Source organism: Oncorhynchus keta, chromosome 12, assembly GCF_023373465.1.
Source record: "Oncorhynchus keta strain PuntledgeMale-10-30-2019 chromosome 12, Oket_V2, whole genome shotgun sequence".
In the NCBI taxonomy this organism is placed as follows: domain Eukaryota; kingdom Metazoa; phylum Chordata; class Actinopteri; order Salmoniformes; family Salmonidae; genus Oncorhynchus; species Oncorhynchus keta.
The window spans coordinates 39319811-39340142 of NC_068432.1; the positions used below are offsets into that span (position 1 = coordinate 39319811).

Below are 20332 nucleotides of genomic sequence, written 5' to 3' on the forward strand. Positions count from 1 at the left end.
CCTCTCCAGTCTGTCTGTCTGTTTGACAGAAGCTGTTCTTACTGTTATCCCTCTCCAGTCTGTCTGTCTGTTTGACAGAAGCTGTTGTTACTGTTGTTAACCCCCTCCAGTCTGTTTGACAGAAGCTGTTCTTACTGTTGTTAACCCCCTCCAGTCTGTCTGTCTGTTTGACAGAAGCTGTTGTTACTGTTGTTAACCCCCTCCAGTCTGTCTGTCTGTTTGACAGAAGCTGTTGTTACTGTTGTTATCCCTCTCCAGTCTGTCTGTCTGTTTGACAGAAGCTGTTGTTACTGTTGTTAACCCCCTCCAGTCTGTCTGTCTGTTTGACAGAAGCTGTTCTTACTGTTATCCCTCTCCAGTCTGTCTGTCTGTTTGACAGAATCTGTTCTTACTGTTATCCCTCTCCAGTCTGTCTGTCTGTTTGACAGAAGCTGTTCTTACTGTTATCCCTCTCCAGTCTGTCTGTCTGTTTGACAGAAGCTGTTGTTACTGTTGTTAATCCCTCTCCAGTCTGTCTGTCTGTTTGACAGAAGCTGTTCTTACTGTCGTTATCCCTCTCCTGTCTGTCTGTTTGACAGAAGCTGTTCTTACTGTTATCCCTCTCCTGTCTGTCTGTCTGTTTGACAGAAGCTGTTCTTACTGTTAACCCTCTCCAGTCTGTCTGTCTGTTTGACAGAAGCTGTTCTTACTGTTATCTCTCTCCAGTCTGTCTGTCTGTTTGACAGAAGCTGTTCTTACTGTTATCCCTCTCCAGTCTGTCTGTTTGACAGAAGCTGTTCTTACTGTTATCCCTCTCCAGTCTGTCTGTCTGTTTGACAGAAGCTGTTCTTACTGTTATCCCTCTCCAGTCTGTCTGTCTGTTTGACAGAAGCTGTTCTTACTGTTATCCCTCTCCTGTCTGTCTGTCTGTTTGACAGAAGCTGTTCTTACTGTTATCCCTCTCCAGTCTGTCTGTCTGTTTGACAGAAGCTGTTCTTACTGTTATCCCTCTCCAGTCTGTCTGTCTGTTTGACAGAAGCTGTTCTTACTGTTATCCCTCTCCAGTCTGTCTGTCTGTTTGACAGAAGCTGTTCTTACTGTTGTTAACCCCCTCCAGTCTGTCTGTCTGTTTGACAGAAGCTGTTCTTACTGTTATCCCTCTCCAGTCTGTCTGTCTGTTTGACAGAAGCTGTTCTTACTGTTATCCCTCTCCAGTCTGTCTGTCTGTTTGACAGAAGCTGTTCTTACTGTTATCCCTCTCCAGTCTGTCTGTCTGTTTGACAGAAGCTGTTCTTACTGTTATCCCTCTCCAGTCTGTCTGTCTGTTTGACAGAAGCTGTTCTTACTGTTATCCCTCTCCAGTCTGTCTGTCTGTTTGACAGAAGCTGTTGTTACTGTTAACCCTCTCCAGTCTGTCTGTCTGTTTGACAGAAGCTGTTCTTACTGTTGTTAACCCTCTCCAGTCTGTCTGTTTGACAGAAGCTGTTCTTACTGTTATCCCTCTCCAGTCTGTCTGTCTGACAGAAGCTGTTGTTACTGTTGTTAACCCCCTCCAGTCTGTCTGTCTGTTTGACAGAAGCTGTTCTTACTGTTAACCCTCTCCAGTCTGTCTGTCTGTTTGACAGAAGCTGTTCTTACTGTTGTTAACCCCCTCCAGTCTGTCTGTCTGTTTGACAGAAGCTGTTGTTACTGTTGTTATCCCTCTCCTGTCTGTCTGTCTGTTTGACAGAAGCTGTTCTTACTGTTATCCCTCTCCAGTCTGTCTGTCTGTTTGACAGAAGCTGTTCTTACTGTTAACCCTCTCCAGTCTGTCTGTCTGTTTGACAGAAGCTGTTCTTACTGTTGTTAACCCCTCCAGTCTGTCTGTCTGTTTGACAGAAGCTGTTGTTACTGTTGTTATCCCTCTCCTGTCTGTCTGTCTGTTTGACAGAAGCTGTTCTTACTGTTATCCCTCTCCAGTCTGTCTGTCTGTTTGACAGAAGCTGTTCTTACTGTTATCCCTTTCCTGTCTGTCTGTTTGACAGAAGCTGTTCTTACTGTTATCCCTCTCCAGTCTGTCTGTATGTTTGACAGTAGCTGTTCTTACTGTTATCCCTCTCCAGTCTGTCTGTCTGTTTGACAGAAGCTGTTCTTACTGTTATCCCTCTCCAGTCTGTCTGTATGTTTGACAGAAGCTGTTCTTACTGTTATCCCTCTCCAGTCTGTCTGTCTGTTTGACAGAAGCTGTTCTTACTCTTAACCCTCTCCAGTCTGTCTGTCTGTTTGACAGAAGCTGTTCTTACTGTTATCCCTCTCCAGTCTGTCTGTCTGTTTGACAGAAGCTGTTGTTACTGTTGTTAACCCCCTCCAGTCTGTCTGTCTGTTTGACAGAAGCTGTTCTTACTGTTATCCCTCTCCAGTCTGTCTCTGTTTGACAGAAGCTGTTCTTACTGTTATCCCTCTCCAGTCTGTCTCTGTTTGACAGAAGCTGTTCTTACTGTTAACCCTCTCCAGTCTGTCTGTCTGTTTGACAGAAGCTGTTCTTACTGTTATCCCTCTCCAGTCTGTCTGTCTGTTTGACAGAAGCTGTTGTTACTGTTGTTAACCCCCTCCAGTCTGTCTGTCTGTTTGACAGAAGCTGTTCTTACTGTTGTTATCCCTCTCCAGTCTGTCTGTCTGTTTGACAGAAGCTGTTGTTACTGTTGTTAACCCCCTCCAGTCTGTCTGTCTGTTTGACAGAAGCTGTTCTTACTGTTAACCCTCTCCAGTCTGTCTGTCTGTTTGACAGAAGCTGTTCTTACTGTTATCCCCTCCAGTCTGTCTGTCTGTTTGACAGAAGCTGTTCTTACTGTTGTTAACCCTCTCCAGTCTGTCTGTCTGTTTGACAGAAGCTGTTCTTACTGTTATCCCTCTCCAGTCTGTCTGTCTGTTTGACAGAAGCTGTTCTTACTGTTATCCCTCTCCAGACTGTCTGTCTGTTTGACAGAAGCTGTTCTTACTGTTGTTAACCCTCTCCAGTCTGTTTGTCTGTTTGACAGAAGCTGTTCTTACTGTTATCCCTCTCCAGTCTGTCTGTCTGTTTGACAGAAGCTGTTCTTACTGTTATCCCTCTCCAGTCTGTCTGTTTGACAGAAGCTGTTCTTACTGTTATCCCTCTCCAGTCTGTCTGTCTGTTTGACAGAAGCTGTTCTTACTGTTGTTAACCCTCTCCAGTCTGTCTGTCTGTTTGACAGAAGCTGTTCTTACTGTTGTTAACCCTCTCCAGTCTGTCTGTTTGACAGAAGCTGTTCTTACTGTTGTTATCCCCCTCCAGTCTGTTTGTCTGTTTGACAGAAGCTGTTCTTACTGTTGTTATCCCCCTCCAGTCTGTTTGTCTGTTTGACAGTAGCTGTTCTTACTGTTATCCCTCTCCTGTCTGTCTGTCTGTTTGACAGAAGCTGTTCTTACTGTTAACCCTCTCCAGTCTGTTTGACAGAAGCTGTTCTTACTGTTAACCCTCCAGTCTGTCTGTCTGTTTGACAGAAGCTGTTCTTACTGTTATCCCTCTCCAGTCTGTCTGTCTGTTTGACAGAAGCTGTTCTTGTTATCCCTCTCCAGTCTGTCTGTCTGTTTAACAGAAGCTGTTCTTACTGTTAACCCTCTCCAGTCTGTCTGTCTGTTTGACAGAAGCTGTTCTTACTGTTATCCCTCTCCAGTCTGTTTGACAGAAGCTGTTCTTACTGTTATCCCTCTCCAGTCTGTCTGTCTGTCTGTTTGACAGAAGCTGTTCTTACTGTTAACCCTCTCCAGTCTGTCTGTCTGTTTGACAGAAGCTGTTCTTACTGTTATCCCTCTCCAGTCTGTCTGTCTGTTTGACAGAAGCTGTTCTTACTGTTGTTATCCCTCTCCTGTCTGTCTGTCTGTTTGACAGAAGCTGTTGTTACTGTTGTTATCCCTCTCCTGTCTGTCTGTCTGTTTGACAGAAGCTGTTCTTACTGTTATCCCTCTCCAGTCTGTCTGTCTGTGACAGAAGCTGTTCTTACTGTTATCCCTCTCCAGTCTGTCTGTCTGTTTGACAGAAGCTGTTCTTACTGTTATCCCTCTCCAGTCTGTCTGTCTGTTTGACAGAAGCTGTTCTTACTGTTGTTATCCCTCTCCTGTCTGTCTGTCTGTTTGACAGAAGCTGTTCTTACTGTTGTTATCCCTCTCCAGTCTGTCTGTCTGTTTGACAGAAGCTGTTCTTACTGTTATCCCTCTCCAGTCTGTCTGTCTGTTTGACAGAAGCTGTTCTTACTGTTATCCCTCTCCAGTCTGTCTGTCTGTTTGACAGAAACTGTTGTTACTGTTGTTAACCCCCTCCAGTCTGTTTGACAGAAGCTGTTCTTACTGTTGTTAACCCCCTCCAGTCTGTCTGTCTGTTTGACAGAAGCTGTTCTTACTGTTGTTATCCCTCTCCTGTCTGTCTGTTTGACAGAAGCTGTTCTTACTGTTATCCCTCTCCAGTCTGTCTGTCTGTTTGACAGAAGCTGTTCTTACTGTTATCCCTCTCCAGTCTGTCTGTCTGTTTGACAGAAGCTGTTCTTACTGTTATCCCTCTCCAGTCTGTCTGTCTGTTTGACAGAAGCTGTTCTTACTGTTATCCCTCTCCTGTCTGTCTGTTTGACAGAAGCTGTTCTTACTGTTATCCCTCTCCAGTCTGTCTGTCTGTTTGACAGAAGCTGTTCTTACTGTTATCCCTCTCCAGTCTGTCTGTCTGTTTGACAGAAGCTGTTCTTACTGTTATCCCTCTCCTGTCTGTCTGTCTGTTTGACAGAAGCTGTTCTTACTGTTATCCCTCTCCAGTCTGTCTGTCTGTTTGACAGAAGCTGTTCTTACTGTTATCCCTCTCCAGTCTGTCTGTCTGTTTGACAGAAGCTGTTGTTACTGTTAACCCTCTCCAGTCTGTCTGTCTGTTTGACAGAAGCTGTTCTTACTGTTGTTAACCCTCTCCAGTCTGTCTGTCTGTTTGACAGAAGCTGTTCTTACTGTTATCCCTCTCCAGTCTGTCTGTCTGTTTGACAGAAGCTGTTCTTACTGTTATCCCTCTCCTGTCTGTCTGTCTGTTTGACAGAAGCTGTTCTTACTGTTATCCCTCTCCAGTCTGTCTGTCTGTTTGACAGAAGCTGTTCTTACTGTTATCCCTCTCCAGTCTGTCTGTCTGTTTGACAGAAGCTGTTCTTACTGTTATCCCTCTCCAGTCTGTCTGTCTGTTTGACAGAAGCTGTTGTTACTGTTAACCCTCTCCAGTCTGTCTGTCTGTTTGACAGAAGCTGTTCTTACTGTTGTTAACCCTCTCCAGTCTGTCTGTTTGACAGAAGCTGTTCTTACTGTTATCCCTCTCCAGTCTGTCTGTCTGACAGAAGCTGTTGTTACTGTTGTTAACCCCCTCCAGTCTGTCTGTCTGTTTGACAGAAGCTGTTCTTACTGTTAACCCTCTCCAGTCTGTCTGTCTGTTTGACAGAAGCTGTTCTTACTGTTGTTAACCCTCTCCAGTCTGTCTGTTTGACAGAAGCTGTTCTTACTGTTGTTATCCCCTCCAGTCTGTTTGTCTGTTTGACAGAAGCTGTTCTTACTGTTGTTATCCCCCTCCAGTCTGTTTGTCTGTTTGACAGTAGCTGTTCTTACTGTTATCCCTCTCCTGTCTGTCTGTCTGTTTGACAGAAGCTGTTCTTACTGTTAACCCTCTCCAGTCTGTTTGACAGAAGCTGTTCTTACTGTTAACCCTCCAGTCTGTCTGTCTGTTTGACAGAAGCTGTTCTTACTGTTATCCCTCTCCAGTCTGTCTGTCTGTTTGACAGAAGCTGTTCTTACTGTTATCCCTCTCCAGTCTGTCTGTCTGTTTGACAGAAGCTGTTCTTACTGTTAACCCTCTCCAGTCTGTCTGTCTGTTTGACAGAAGCTGTTCTTACTGTTATCCCTCTCCAGTCTGTTTGACAGAAGCTGTTCTTACTGTTATCCCTCTCCAGTCTGTCTGTCTGTCTGTTTGACAGAAGCTGTTCTTACTGTTATCCCTCTCCAGTCTGTCTGTCTGTTTGACAGAAGCTGTTCTTACTGTTATCCCTCTCCTGTCTGTCTGTCTGTTTGACAGAAGCTGTTCTTACTGTTGTTATCCCTCTCCTGTCTGTCTGTCTGTTTGACAGAAGCTGTTGTTACTGTTGTTATCCCTCTCCTGTCTGTCTGTCTGTTTGACAGAAGCTGTTCTTACTGTTATCCCTCTCCAGTCTGTCTGTCTGTTTGACAGAAGCTGTTCTTACTGTTATCCCTCTCCAGTCTGTCTGTCTGTTTGACAGAAGCTGTTCTTACTGTTATCCCTCTCCAGTCTGTCTGTCTGTTTGACAGAAGCTGTTCTTACTGTTGTTATCCCTCTCCAGTCTGTCTGTCTGTTTGACAGAAGCTGTTCTTACTGTTGTTATCCCCCTCCAGTCTGTCTGTCTGTTTGACAGAAGCTGTTCTTACTGTTATCCCTCTCCAGTCTGTCTGTCTGTTTGACAGAAGCTGTTCTTACTGTTATCCCTCTCCAGTCTGTCTGTCTGTTTGACAGAAGCTGTTGTTACTGTTGTTAACCCCCTCCAGTCTCTGTCTGTTTGACAGAAGCTGTTCTTACTGTTGTTATCCCTCTCCAGTCTGTCTGTCTGTTTGACAGAAGCTGTTCTTACTGTCGTTATCCCTCTCCTGTCTGTCTGTTTGACAGAAGCTGTTCTTACTGTTAACCCTCTCCAGTCTGTCTGTCTGTTTGACAGAATCTGTTCTTACTGTTATCCCTCTCCAGTCTGTCTGTCTGTTTGACAGAAGCTGTTCTTACTGTTATCCCTCTCCAGTCTGTCTGTCTGTTTGACAGAAGCTGTTCTTACTGTTATCCCTCTCCAGTCTGTCTGTTTGACAGAAGCTGTTCTTACTGTTATCCCTCTCCAGTCTGTCTGTCTGTTTGACAGAAGCTGTTCTTACTGTTATCCCTCTCCAGTCTGTCTGTCTGTTTGACAGAAGCTGTTCTTACTGTTATCCCTCTCCAGTCTGTCTGTCTGTTTGACAGAAGCTGTTCTTACTGTTATCCCTCTCCAGTCTGTCTGTCTGTTTGACAGAAGCTGTTCTTACTGTTATCCCTCTCCAGTCTGTCTGTCTGTTTGACAGAAGCTGTTGTTACTGTTAACCCTCTCCAGTCTGTCTGTCTGTTTGACAGAAGCTGTTCTTACTGTTGTTAACCCTCTCCAGTCTGTCTGTCTGTTTGACAGAAGCTGTTCTTACTGTTATCCCTCTCCAGTCTGTCTGTCTGTTTGACAGAAGCTGTTCTTACTGTTATCCCTCTCCTGTCTGTCTGTCTGTTTGACAGAAGCTGTTCTTACTGTTATCCCTCTCCAGTCTGTCTGTCTGTTTGACAGAAGCTGTTCTTACTGTTATCCCTCTCCAGTCTGTCTGTCTGTTTGACAGAAGCTGTTCTTACTGTTATCCCTCTCCAGTCTGTCTGTCTGTTTGACAGAAGCTGTTGTTACTGTTAACCCTCTCCAGTCTGTCTGTCTGTTTGACAGAAGCTGTTCTTACTGTTGTTAACCCTCTCCAGTCTGTCTGTCTGTTTGACAGAAGATGTTCTTACTGTTATCCCTCTCCAGTCTGTCTGTCTGACAGAAGCTGTTGTTACTGTTGTTAACCCCTCCAGTCTGTCTGTCTGTTTGACAGAAGCTGTTCTTACTGTTAACCCTCTCCAGTCTGTCTGTCTGTTTGACAGAAGCTGTTCTTACTGTTGTTAACCCCCTCCAGTCTGTCTGTCTGTTTGACAGAAGCTGTTGTTACTGTTGTTATCCCTCTCCTGTCTGTCTGTCTGTTTGACAGAAGCTGTTCTTACTGTTATCCCTCTCCAGTCTTTCTGTCTGTTTGACAGAAGCTGTTCTTACTGTTAACCCTCTCCAGTCTGTCTGTCTGTTTGACAGAAGCTGTTCTTACTGTTGTTAACCCCCTCCAGTCTGTCTGTCTGTTTGACAGAAGCTGTTGTTACTGTTGTTATCCCTCTCCTGTCTGTCTGTCTGTTTGACAGAAGCTGTTCTTACTGTTATCCCTCTCCAGTCTGTCTGTCTGTTTGACAGAAGCTGTTCTTACTGTTATCCCTCTCCAGTCTGTCTGTCTGTTTGACAGAAGCTGTTCTTACTGTTATCCCTCTCCAGTCTGTCTGTATGTTTGACAGTAGCTGTTCTTACTGTTATCCCTCTCCAGTCTGTCTGTCTGTTTGACAGAAGCTGTTCTTACTGTTATCCCTCTCCAGTCTGTCTGTCTGTTTGACAGAAGCTGTTCTTACTGTTATCCCTCTCCAGTCTGTCTGTCTGTTTGACAGAAGCTGTTCTTACTGTTGTTAACCCCCTCCAGTCTGTCTGTCTGTTTGACAGAAGCTGTTCTTACTGTTATCCCTCTCCAGTCTGTCTGTCTGTTTGACAGAAGCTGTTGTTACTGTTGTTAACCCCCTCCAGTCTGTCTGTCTGTTTGACAGAAGCTGTTCTTACTGTTATCCCTCTCCAGTCTGTCTCTGTTTGACAGAAGCTGTTCTTACTGTTATCCCTCTCCAGTCTGTCTCTGTTTGACAGAAGCTGTTCTTACTGTTAACCCTCTCCAGTCTGTCTGTCTGTTTGACAGAAGCTGTTCTTACTGTTATCCCTCTCCAGTCTGTCTGTCTGTTTGACAGAAGCTGTTGTTACTGTTGTTAACCCCCTCCAGTCTGTCTGTCTGTTTGACAGAAGCTGTTCTTACTGTTGTTATCCCTCTCCAGTCTGTCTGTCTGTTTGACAGAAGCTGTTCTTACTGTTGTTAACCCTCTCCAGTCTGTCTGTCTGTTTGACAGAAGCTGTTCTTACTGTTATCCCTCTCCAGTCTGTCTGTCTGTTTGACAGAAGCTGTTCTTACTGTTATCCCTCTCCAGTCTGTCTGTCTGTTTGACAGAAGCTGTTCTTACTGTTAACCCTCTCCAGTCTGTCTGTCTGTTTGACAGAAGCTGTTCTTACTGTTATCCCTCTCCAGTCTGTCTGTCTGTTTGACAGAAGCTGTTCTTACTGTTGTTAACCCCCTCCAGTCTGTCTGTCTGTTTGACAGAAGCTGTTCTTACTGTTGTTAACCCCCTCCAGTCTGTCTGTTTGACAGAAGCTGTTCTTACTGTTGTTATCCCCCTCCAGTCTGTTTGTCTGTTTGACAGTAGCTGTTCTTACTGTTATCCCTCTCCTGTCTGTCTGTCTGTCTGTCTGTTTGACAGAAGCTGTTCTTACTGTTAACCCTCTCCAGTCTGTTTGACAGAAGCTGTTCTTACTGTTAACCCTCCAGTCTGTCTGTCTGTTTGACAGAAGCTGTTCTTACTGTTATCCCTCTCCAGTCTGTCTGTCTGTTTGACAGAAGCTGTTCTTACTGTTATCCCTCTCCAGTCTGTCTGTCTGTTTGACAGAAGCTGTTCTTACTGTTAACCCTCTCCAGTCTGTCTGTCTGTTTGACAGAAGCTGTTCTTACTGTTATCCCTCTCCAGTCTGTTTGACAGAAGCTGTTCTTACTGTTATCCCTCTCCAGTCTGTCTGTCTGTCTGTTTGACAGAAGCTGTTCTTACTGTTAACCCTCTCCAGTCTGTCTGTCTGTTTGACAGAAGCTGTTCTTACTGTTATCCCTCTCCAGTCTGTCTGTCTGTTTGACAGAAGCTGTTCTTACTGTTGTTATCCCTCTCCTGTCTGTCTGTCTGTTTGACAGAAGCTGTTGTTACTGTTGTTATCCCTCTCCTGTCTGTCTGTCTGTTTGACAGAAGCTGTTCTTACTGTTATCCCTCTCCAGTCTGTCTGTCTGTTTGACAGAAGCTGTTCTTACTGTTATCCCTCTCCAGTCTGTCTGTCTGTTTGACAGAAGCTGTTCTTACTGTTATCCCTCTCCAGTCTGTCTGTCTGTTTGACAGAAGCTGTTCTTACTGTTGTTATCCCTCTCCTGTCTGTCTGTCTGTTTGACAGAAGCTGTTCTTACTGTTGTTATCCCTCTCCAGTCTGTCTGTCTGTTTGACAGAAGCTGTTCTTACTGTTATCCCTCTCCAGTCTGTCTGTCTGTTTGACAGAAGCTGTTGTTACTGTTAACCCTCTCCAGTCTGTCTGTCTGTTTGACAGAAGCTGTTCTTACTGTTAACCCTCTCCAGTCTGTCTGTCTGTTTGACAGAAGCTGTTGTTACTGTTGTTATCCCTCTCCTGTCTGTCTGTTTGACAGAAGCTGTTCTTACTGTTATCCCTCTCCAGTCTGTCTGTCTGTTTGACAGAAGCTGTTCTTACTGTTATCCCTCTCCAGTCTGTCTGTCTGTCTGTTTGACAGAAGCTGTTCTTACTGTTAACCCTCTCCAGTCTGTCTGTCTGTTTGACAGAAGCTGTTCTTACTGTTATCCCTCTCCAGTCTGTCTGTCTGTTTGACAGAAGCTGTTCTTACTGTTATCCCTCTCCAGTCTGTCTGTTTGACAGAAGCTGTTCTTACTGTTGTTAACCCTCCAGTCTGTCTGTCTGTTTGACAGAAGCTGTTCTTACTGTTGTTAACCCTCTCCTGTCTGTCTGTTTGACAGAAGCTGTTCTTACTGTTGTTAACCCTCTCCTGTCTGTCTGTTTGACAGAAGCTGTTGTTACTGTTGTTAACCCCCTCCAGTCTGTCTGTCTGTTTGACAGAAGCTGTTCTTACTGTTAACCCTCTCCAGTCTGTCTGTCTGTTTGACAGAAGCTGTTCTTACTGTTATCCCTCTCCAGTCTGTCTGTCTGTTTGACAGAAGCTGTTCTTACTGTTATCCCTCTCCAGTCTGTCTGTCTGTTTGACAGAAGCTGTTCTTACTGTTATCCCTCTCCAGTCTGTCTGTCTGTTTGACAGAAGCTGTTCTTACTGTTATCCCTCTCCAGTCTGTCTGTCTGTTTGACAGAAGCTGTTCTTACTGTTATCCCTCTCCAGTCTGTCTGTCTGTTTGACAGAAGCTGTTCTTACTCTTAACCCTCTCCAGTCTGTCTGTCTGTTTGACAGAAGCTGTTCTTACTGTTATCCCTCTCCAGTCTGTCTGTTTGTTTGACAGAAGCTGTTCTTACTGTTAACCCTCTCCAGTCTGTCTGTCTGTTTGACAGAAGCTGTTCTTACTGTTATCCCTCTCCAGTCTGTCTGTCTGTTTGACAGAAGCTGTTCTTACTGTTGTTATCCCTCTCCAGTCTCTGTCTGTTTGACAGAAGCTGTTCTTACTGTTATCCCTCTCCAGTCTGTGTCTGTTTTACAGAAGCTGTTCTTACTGTGGTCCTTCTGTAGCTCAGTTGGTAGAGCATGGCGCTTGTAACGCCAGGGTAGTGGGTTCAATCCCGGGACCACCCATACGTAGAATGTATGCACATGACTGTAAGTCATGCGTCTGTAAATGGCATATATTATTATTATATTATACTGTTATCCCTCTCCAGTCTGTCTGTCTGTTTGACAGAAGCTGTTCTTACTATTAACCCTTCCAGTCTGTTATATTATACTGTTATCCCTCTCCAGTCTGTCTGTCTGTTTGACAGAAGCTGTTCTTACTGTTAACCCTCTCCAGTCTGTCTGTCTGTTTGACAGAAGCTGTTCTTACTGTTAACCCTCTCCAGTCTGTCTGTCTGTTTGACAGAAGCTGTTCTTACTGTTAACCCTCTCCAGTCTGTCTGTCTGTTTGACTGTTCTTAGTTGTTATCCCTCTCCAGTCTGTTGTCTGTTTGACAGAAGCTGTTCTTACTGTTATCCCTCTCCAGTCTGTCTGTCTGTTTGACAGAAGCTGTTCTTACTGTTATCCCTCTGTCTGTCTGTTTGAGTCTGTCCCTGTCTGTCTGTCTGTTTGACAGAAGCTGTTCTTACTGTTATCCCTCTCCAGTCTGTCTGTCTGTTTGACAGAAGCTGTTCTTACTGTTGTTATCCCTCTCCAGTCTGTCTGTCTGTTTGACAGAAGCTGTTCTTACTGTTGTTATCCCTCTCCAGTCTGTCTGTCTGTTTGACAGAAGCTGTTCTTACTGTTAACCCTCTCCAGTCTGTCTGTCTGTTTGACAGAAGCTGTTCTTACTGTTAACCCCCTCCAGTCTGTCTGTCTGTTTGACAGAAGCTGTTGTTACTGTTGTTAACCCTCTCCAGTCTGTCTGTCTGTTTGACAGAAGCTGTTCTTACTGTTATCCCTCTCCAGTCTGTCTGTCTGTTTGACAGAAGCTGTTCTTACTGTTATCCCTCTCCAGTCTGTACCACCACCCGGACCTGCTGCTGTCCCCCAGCAAACACCCTCTGCAACCAGAATCCACATATAGGATATCTCCTTGCCCTCAAACTGACCAATCACATAGCATCAGGAATTCTCCTCTTCCTCAAACTGACCAATCGCAGAGTTACAGGAAGTCTCCTTGCCCTCAAACTGACCAATTGGGCAGCTACAGGAAGTCTCCCTGTCCTCAAACTGACCAATCAGGCAACTCGGGCCACACTGGCAGCAGAAGGTATGGTTGTGGTTAACTTGTGGTTGTAGTGTTAACTTAAGAATACCTCCTCTTAATTCCTTTTCCCCTTGATTTAACCACGATTACAAAGCTGACCAGTTTACCTCACCCTTGTCCTGTTTTGTCCTGTAGGTGTTCGTCTCCTCCAGAGATTGAGCAGCCCCAGAACCAGGGTGGGGGTGTGAGGGAAGCTCGGGGGCCTCTGACCCCACTGATGAGGGCCCTGATAGAGCTTGAGGAGACCAGGACCACTGAGGGTCGGGCCCCCTGTAAGAACAGCCACAGTACCACTGACTCACTTTCACTGGCCTCCTGTAAGACACAGTCCTCATCCCACAGTAGGCCTTCCACTCACTTACTAACTCATGTCACTCTCCACTCAATCGTTAGTGCTGGGCTGGAACACTGGGCTACAACGTGACTCATTCATTGGCTCCAGTCTTGCATTTTCTGCTGACGCTAGCTTTTACCATGGAGGTTGTGTTTCCCCTGACATCAGCCGTTTGGATATGTGTTTTTCATGTCATCTGATACCAGCATTTTAAGATTCTCTGTCTTGTGAAAATGTAGTGATTTGCAAACGGATATATCTTGGCAGTGCTAAGGAAAGTTGAAACAACCCGTGTGATTCTCTACTCTGAAGTTTTATTCTGTTGATTTCAATGTGGTTCACTCTGAATGCATCTGTTTCTGGGAGTGTTTTTCTCTAAATTCTGTCATTTGTCTCTATATATCTGTCTGTGTTGCAGGGTTGGGCAGCCGGAGGCCTACTGTTGGCCTTTTAGAGAGAAACCACAGAGAACCACAAACACAGGACCGTGACAGGGCTATGGAGGATGTGGCTGGCCCGGAGACGGGAATGTCCGGGACAGTCAGGGGTGTGCCTCTGCTGAGAGCCCAGAGAAGTCTGTCTCCAGAAGGCCACAGGTCCTCTTCTCTGCCCCCCCGCACCCAGAGGACCACCTTCCCCCCTACTACACCCAGTACGTCTGTTTTTCTCATCACTCCTTTATCGGGGCTGGGTTGAATGCATTCAGTTGTGCTACTGACTAGGTATCCCCTTTCTCTTCCTGGTGTATCTCAATACTCTACTATTACCTAATTTGTACTTTTGTGTATGTGGAGACTAGTTAATTATGTTAAGTGATTTCACTAATCTAGTGTTATTTTGTTTTAGGTAAGAGGGAGACTCTAATGATGCCTCTGTCAGCTAAGTCCAGCCCCAAACGCTGCCCTGCAGAGAACTACTCCACTGCCTTTGGCAACCCACCACCACGACAACCGCTACGCAACAGGTACCCGTGGACTACAGGACTCTTCCTTAGCTGAATCTTTGCAACCTTGGTTAAAATGCTTACTGTTTTTTCCGCGTGTGATCGCTCCAACTCCAGCTACCGTATTTGATATGTTGAGCTTAGTTCAGAGTTGTGATTGTCTGTTTCAGGTTTGACGTGGCGTTAGACCAGAGACGCCACTCCTTCCACAACTCCAGCCCCAGGAAGAGACTGTTCCCAGAAGGTTTTTGACTTACCTCCCTGACTCCTGGTTAGTGTGTTCAGTTGAATAGTTCCCTAACACTACTGCCCTGTTTCTTCCTCCTCCAGCCTCCCAGCGGTCGTCTGGTGGCTCAGTGGAGTCCTCAGGCAGTGTTGACCCCCAGGAGGGTGTCTTTGGGCTGGGCTGGCAGGAGCAAGGGACTGTGGGGTCATGCTCAGACCTCCAGGACCCAGGGACAGACCTCCAGACCAGGCTCCACTCCCTGGCCGACGCTGAGAGGATGTTAGACGAGCTCACTATGGAAAAACAACAGGTGAGACAGACTGTTATAAGGTTCTTATAGATACACTCTGACAGGCCACTCACTAGCAATGTCCAATTTCCACAAGACCAAACATGCCTTTTACCCATAGCCCTACCCCTAGACACCTGTACAGTGCATTTGGAAAGTATTCAGACCCCTTCCCTTTTTCCACATTTTGGTACATTACAGCCTTATTCTAAAATGGATTAAATAATAAAGCAGAAACAGGTTTTTAGATTTTTTTTTTTTCAAATATATAAAATAAACTGAAATAGCTTATTTACATAAGTATTCATATTCTTTGTTATGAGACTCGAAATTGAGCTCAGGTGCAACCTGTTCCCATTGATCATTCTTGAGATGTTTCTTCAACTTGATTGGAGTCCACCTGTGGTAAATTCAATTGATTTGAAAAGGCACACACCTGTCTATATAAGGTCCCACAGTTGACAGTGCATGTCAGAGCAAAAATCAAGCCATGAGGTCGACGGAATTTTCCGTAGAGCTCCGCGTCAGGATTACGTCGTGGCACAGATTTGGGGAAGGGTATCAAAAAATGTCTGCAGCATTGATGGTCGACAAGAACACAGTGGCCTCCATCATTTTTAAGTGGATGAAGTTTGGAACCACTAAGACTCTTCCTAGAGCTGGCTGTCTGGCCAAACTGAGCAATCGAGGGAGCGAGGTGACCAAAGTGCCCGATGGTCACTCTGACAGGGCTCCAAAGATCCTCTGTGGGGATGGGAGAACCTTCCAGAAGGACAACCATCTCTGCAGCACTCCACCAATCAGGCCTCTACGGTAGTGGCCAGACGAAAGGCACATGACAGCCTGCATACAGTTTGCCAAAAGGCAGCTAAAAGGCTCTCAGACCATGAGAAACAAGATTCTCTGGTCTGATGAAACCAAGATTTAATTTTTTGCCCTGAATGCCAAGCATCACATCTGGAGGAAACCTGGCACCATCCCTACGGTGAAACGTGGTGGTGGCAGCATCATGTAGTGGGGATGTTTTTCAGCGGCATGGACTGGGAGATTGGTCAGGATTGAGGGAAAGATGAACGGAGCAAACTACAGAGATATCCTTAATGAAAACATGTTCCAGAGACCCTCAGACTGGGGGCAAAGGTTCACCTTCCAACAGGACAACGACCCTAAGGACACAGTCAAGACAACGCAGGAGTGGCTTCGGGACAAGTCTCAATGTTCTTGAGAGACCCAGCCAGAGCCCGGACTTGAACCGAGAGACATGAAAATAGCTGTGTAGCTTGAAAATAGCTTGTAGCGTCATACCCAAGAAGACTCAAGGCTGTAATCGCTGCCAAAGGTGCTTCAACAAAGAAAAGGGTCTGAATACTTATGTAAATGTGATATGTCTAAGCCAGTTTTTGGTGTGTGTTGATGAGGATCAAAAAAAGAACCATTTTAATCAATTTTAGTATAAGGCTGTAACGTAACAAAACGTGGAAAAAGTCAAGGGGTCTGAATGCACTGTAGATCTGTAAAGATTGGATGGCAATAAGCAATGCAGTGGTGTCAACCTACCAGAGCAATATTACCTTCTAGTTCATATCCATCCAAACTCTTTGGAATCTACAGGGAGTTCCTAGGGACAGGGGCTAGGAGTTTAGTTTGGCTAACGTTGATTCTGGTATTGCACTGCTTCATATTTGGTTGGTTTATATCTATTAATGACGGAGGCAGGCCTCCTAATATATTCCGGTTATATAACCTGGCTTTATGGTTTTACAACCACTCCACTCTTAATGACTTCTATTTATAGCTGGCTTCATATATTCCCCCTGTCCTGTCCCGCTCTGTCCTGTCCCGCTCTGCCCTGTCCTGTCCCGCTCTGCTCTGTCTTCTCCCGCTCTGCCCTGTCCTGTCCCGCTCTGCTCTGTCCTCTCCCGCTCTGCTCTGTCCTCTCCCGCTCTGCCCTGTCCTGTCCCGCTCTGCCCTGTCCTCTCCCGCTCTGCTCTGTCCTCTCCCGCTCTGCTCTGTCCTGTCCCGCTCTGCTCTGTCCTGTCCCGCTCTGCCCTGTCCTCTCCCGCTCTGCCCTGTCCTCTCCCCGCTCTGCCCTGTCCTCTCCCGCTCTGCCCTGTCCTCTCCCGCTCTGCTCTGTCCTCTCCCGCTCTGCTCTGTCCTGTCCCGCTCTGCTCTGTCCTGTCCCGCTCTGCTCTGTCCTCTCCCGCTCTGCCCTGTCCTCTCCCGCTCTGCCCTCTCCCGCTCTGCCCTGTCCTCTCCCGCTCTGCCCTGTCCTCTCCCGCTCTGCTCTGTCCTCTCCCGCTCTGCTCTGTCCTGTCCCGCTCTGCCCTGTCTTCTCCCGCTCTGCTCTGTCCTCTCCCGCTCTGCTCTGTCCTGTCCCGCTCTGCTCTGTCCTCTCCCGCTCTGCTCTGTCTTCTCCCGCTCTGCCCTGTCTTCTCCCGCTCTGCCCTGTCTTCTCCCGCTCTGCCCTGTCCTCTCCCGCTCTGCTCTGTCCTCTCCCGCTCTGCTCTGTCCTCTCCCGCTCTGCTCTGTCTTCTCCCGCTCTGCCCTGTCCTCTCCCGCTCTGCCCTGTCCTCTCCCGCTCTGCCCTGTCCTCTCCCGCTCTGCCCTGTCTTCTCCCGCTCTGCCCTGTCTTCTCCCGCTCTGCCCTGTCTTCTCCCGCTCTGCCCTGTCTTCTCCCGCTCTGCCCTGTCTTCTCCCGCTCTGCCCTGTCTTCTCCCGCTCTGCCCTGTCCTCTCCCGCTCTGCCCTGTCTTCTCCCGCTCTGCCCTGTCTTCTCCCGCTCTGTCTTCTCCCGCTCTGCCCTCTCCCGCTCTGCCCTCTCCCGCTCTGCCCTGTCCTCTCCCGCTCTGCCCTGTCCTCTCCCGCTCTGCTCTGTCCTCTCCCGCTCTGCTCTGTCCTGTCCCGCTCTGCTCTGTCTTCTCCCGCTCTGCTCTGTCTTCTCCCGCTCTGCCCTGTCCTCTCCCGCTCTGCCCTGTCCTCTCCCGCTCTGCCCTGTCCTCTCCCGCTCTGCCCTGTCTTCTCCCGCTCTGCCCTGTCTTCTCCCGCTCTGCCCTGTCTTCTCCCGCTCTGCCCTGTCTTCTCCCGCTCTGCCCTGTCTTCTCCCGCTCTGCCCTGTCTTCTCCCGCTCTGCCCTGTCTTCTCCCGCTCTGCCCTGTCTTCTCCCGCTCTGCCCTGTCTTCTCCCGCTCTGCCCTGTCTTCTCCCGCTCTGCTCTGTCCTCTCCCGCTCTGTTTTGACTGAGGGGTGCTATAACCCCGTTACCCGTCAGCAAGCTTACGTACACTCCTGCGTCTGTCCAGCGCAACACACACACACACACACACACACACACACACACACACACACACACTGCAGGGCTGCCTGCCTGGTTAATCTGATTTAATCTGAGTGCTGTGAAGTGAATTCATGCGTTGGTTATATATTTATTAATTTGTGTGTGTTTTGTGCAGATTGAGTCAGCGTTGAGCCGGATGCCTGGATCTGGTGGGAGGGTGAACCTGCAGACCAGGTTAGATGAGGTAAGGTCACAGTCACACCAAACCTGCTAGGCCTCATTACATATCAGTAAAAACCATGACTGGGTTGAAAATTCATATTTTTGTTGTCATGAACATGTTTGTTTGAGGAAGTAGACTCTCTTGTATGGCAATTTGAATATTATTTTAAATGGAACATTACAGATGGGATATCACTTCAAAACAGAGGTCTTTGTGTACGGTATGTGTGACTGTTTAAAGCTGTTCCAGCTAAATGACTTCCCATACTCCCCAGGTGGCCTTAGAGAACCGTCTAGAGAGAGTAAACCGTGACCTGGGTTCCATCCGCATGACCCTGAAGAGGTTCCACGTTCTACGCTCCTCTGCCAACATATAGCAATGTTTTTATTAGATGACGTCATAGGTAGGGCCTAGAGTTTTTCTGGTCAGTTTGCATGGTCAGGAAATACTCCTGGTCAAGCTATAGATGACTAGATATCAACTCTTATAGAAGTAGTTATAGTTTTCTGTGCTGTAGATTGATACAGAGCCCATATTGTTCTCTCTTAACTCTCTCTGTTTCATGACCCACAGTCTTTTCTACACACAACTCGGGGATAGTTTTCTATATGTTTGGAAGAGCTCACGATTTGTGGAGTATATTTTTTTGAAATGCTCAGATTTGTAAAGTCGTTTACTTTTTTTTTTAGATGTTTAAAAAATACACATATTATATGCTTTGCTTGCCATATTCAGGTCAATTATGTTGATTTTTTTCAATATGAATGGAAGAACCTCCTAATGTCCAGCAGAGACATGTACCCATCTGGAATGTGCCACTGCCACCTCTGTCTACATTTGTATGCATTGTTTTAAAATGTTTTATTCATTGCATACTGCATACAATAGTATTTATTACATTGCATTTTTATGTGTTCATTACAACGGTGCATTTAAAAATATATATAATAAAAAAACATCTTTATAGCCTACAATGTTCAATTCTACAAGTTTTGTATTACCAAGCTAGTATTATATTCTTCAGTTTCACCATTACTTGATCTTGTACTGTAGCACATTTTTAATTGCTTTCCTTTTTCCATTTTTAAATCTCCTTTGAACATTCTGTTTGTTTTGTGTTAATTCCATGTTGTGAAGGGAGGAATTTCACCAGTACCTAACCACCCTCTCTTCTCTCTATACTCTGGATCTCATGCAAAAACCAAACCAGCACACATTTGAAATAATAAACACACACAAGTACACTGCTCCACAAATGATTGTAATGCATGTTAGTTGCACTGTTTCAGTTTCTTTGGTCAAGTTGTGTTCTATTAAAAAATGTTGCAGTTTGTAATGACTTGAAATGAACCTCACTGGAACAAAAAATGCACTGTTTGCTCACAATAAATGCTTTACATTATTACAACACCTACGGGTTGTCATTACCATGTTTTATTTACCTTTAACTAGGCAAATCAGTTAAGACTAAATTCTTATTTACAATGAAGGCCTACCCCGGCCAAACCCGGACGACACTGGGCCAATTGTGCACCGCCCTATGGGACTCCCAATTACAGCCAGATGTGATACAGCCTGGATTCAAACCAGGGTGTCTGTAGTGACACAGTCAGCGGCCTCATCTATATAGAATAAATAGTTTATGTTACACATAATTCATTCAAAGATATTAAATTTGGTCATCAGTGTCCAAAACGGGGTCCATGACGACTGTTGATTCAGTACATTTGTACTCTACTGTAGGCCTTCATGTTTTATAAAGCATCTTGTAGAGGTACTGTTCAGGTCTGTGATTAATCTGTAGCCACTGGGGGGCGCTTTCTGTCTAGCTGACAGTACAGGACGTGTATATGAAGTCGGACATACTGTATGATTAGGATTGCCAATGCTTTAGCGACGTAACATGTAGCATACAACCACGACCTGGTAATTTGCTACGTCATTTTCCAATAGAAGGATAATGTTGCACATGACTTTGTTTTGGCTGTCAATGAACGGTAGAGTGAGCCCGGAGGAACATAAGCAGTCCGCTTTATTCTCAAAGGGGAAACAGCAGGCAGACATCCAAATAAATGGAATGGCATTCAGACTAGAAAAAGCCGGACAAATAGGCTATGTCAAAGGAACTTGATGTAGAGAGGTCTTGGGATAGATAGTCTTCTTTTTGGTGCCTGTCGTGGTCAGGCAGACAGTAAAGGGACACTCAATGCGTTGACGGCAGTGCCGCTATTGGAGCAAAAGACGTGGATGGATGCAGAATTATTTGCAAATTTGCTGGGTTAGCTTGCTAAATTATTTTATTTAGGTGTCATTGGTTATAGTTAAGACATTTCTTATCCAATAAACTGTGTATTTGGACACATTCCAGGAAATCCAACAGCGCATTGGAAGAATGCAGTGAGGAGTTTCCATCCATTGCTGGTGAGTGTTCTTCGAATCTAGACTTGGCGTTTGGTTTTCGACAGCGAGCAGCTCGAGAGCTGAGGCCATATGTAGTGGTGTAGTGGAGGTTATACGCATGTATACGCCACCTATTTTTCATTGGACATTGCGTATACACTGCTTAATCCCCACGATGTGTATCAAAATAGTATTGTGGAGGTATACACCATGTCAA

General features: G+C 46.0%; 2 protein-coding genes across 6 annotated transcripts in view; both read left to right on the plus strand.

Moving 5' to 3' along the window:
- The window catches only part of LOC118391489 (M-phase phosphoprotein 9), an 82714-nt gene extending 63585 nt beyond the window's left edge, over positions 1 to 19129 (plus strand). For 3 of the 5 annotated variants that reach the window (XM_052458289.1, XM_052458292.1, XM_052458291.1), the window contains 8 exons: positions 12177 to 12431; positions 12564 to 12745; positions 13181 to 13414; positions 13609 to 13726; positions 13876 to 13949; positions 14036 to 14241; positions 17668 to 17736; positions 17990 to 19129. In XM_052458289.1, the coding sequence (XP_052314249.1) occupies positions 12177 to 12431; positions 12564 to 12745; positions 13181 to 13414; positions 13609 to 13726; positions 13876 to 13949; positions 14036 to 14241; positions 17668 to 17736; positions 17990 to 18091 (1240 nt within the window). In that variant the 3' untranslated portion in view covers positions 18092 to 19129. The remainder of the gene's footprint in view (positions 1 to 12176; positions 12432 to 12563; positions 12746 to 13180; positions 13415 to 13608; positions 13727 to 13875; positions 13950 to 14035; positions 14242 to 17667; positions 17737 to 17989) is intronic. The other 2 variants (XM_052458290.1, XM_052458293.1) reach the window with 2 other exon arrangements.
- A 477-nt stretch (positions 19130 to 19606) lies between these two features.
- LOC118376713 (membrane-associated phosphatidylinositol transfer protein 2-like) overlaps positions 19607 to 20332 on the plus strand; it is a 109667-nt gene continuing 108941 nt past the window's right edge. Inside the window, exon 1 of the mRNA XM_052458296.1 lies at positions 19607 to 20136. The gene's annotated coding sequence lies outside the window, so the exon portion shown is untranslated. The remainder of the gene's footprint in view (positions 20137 to 20332) is intronic.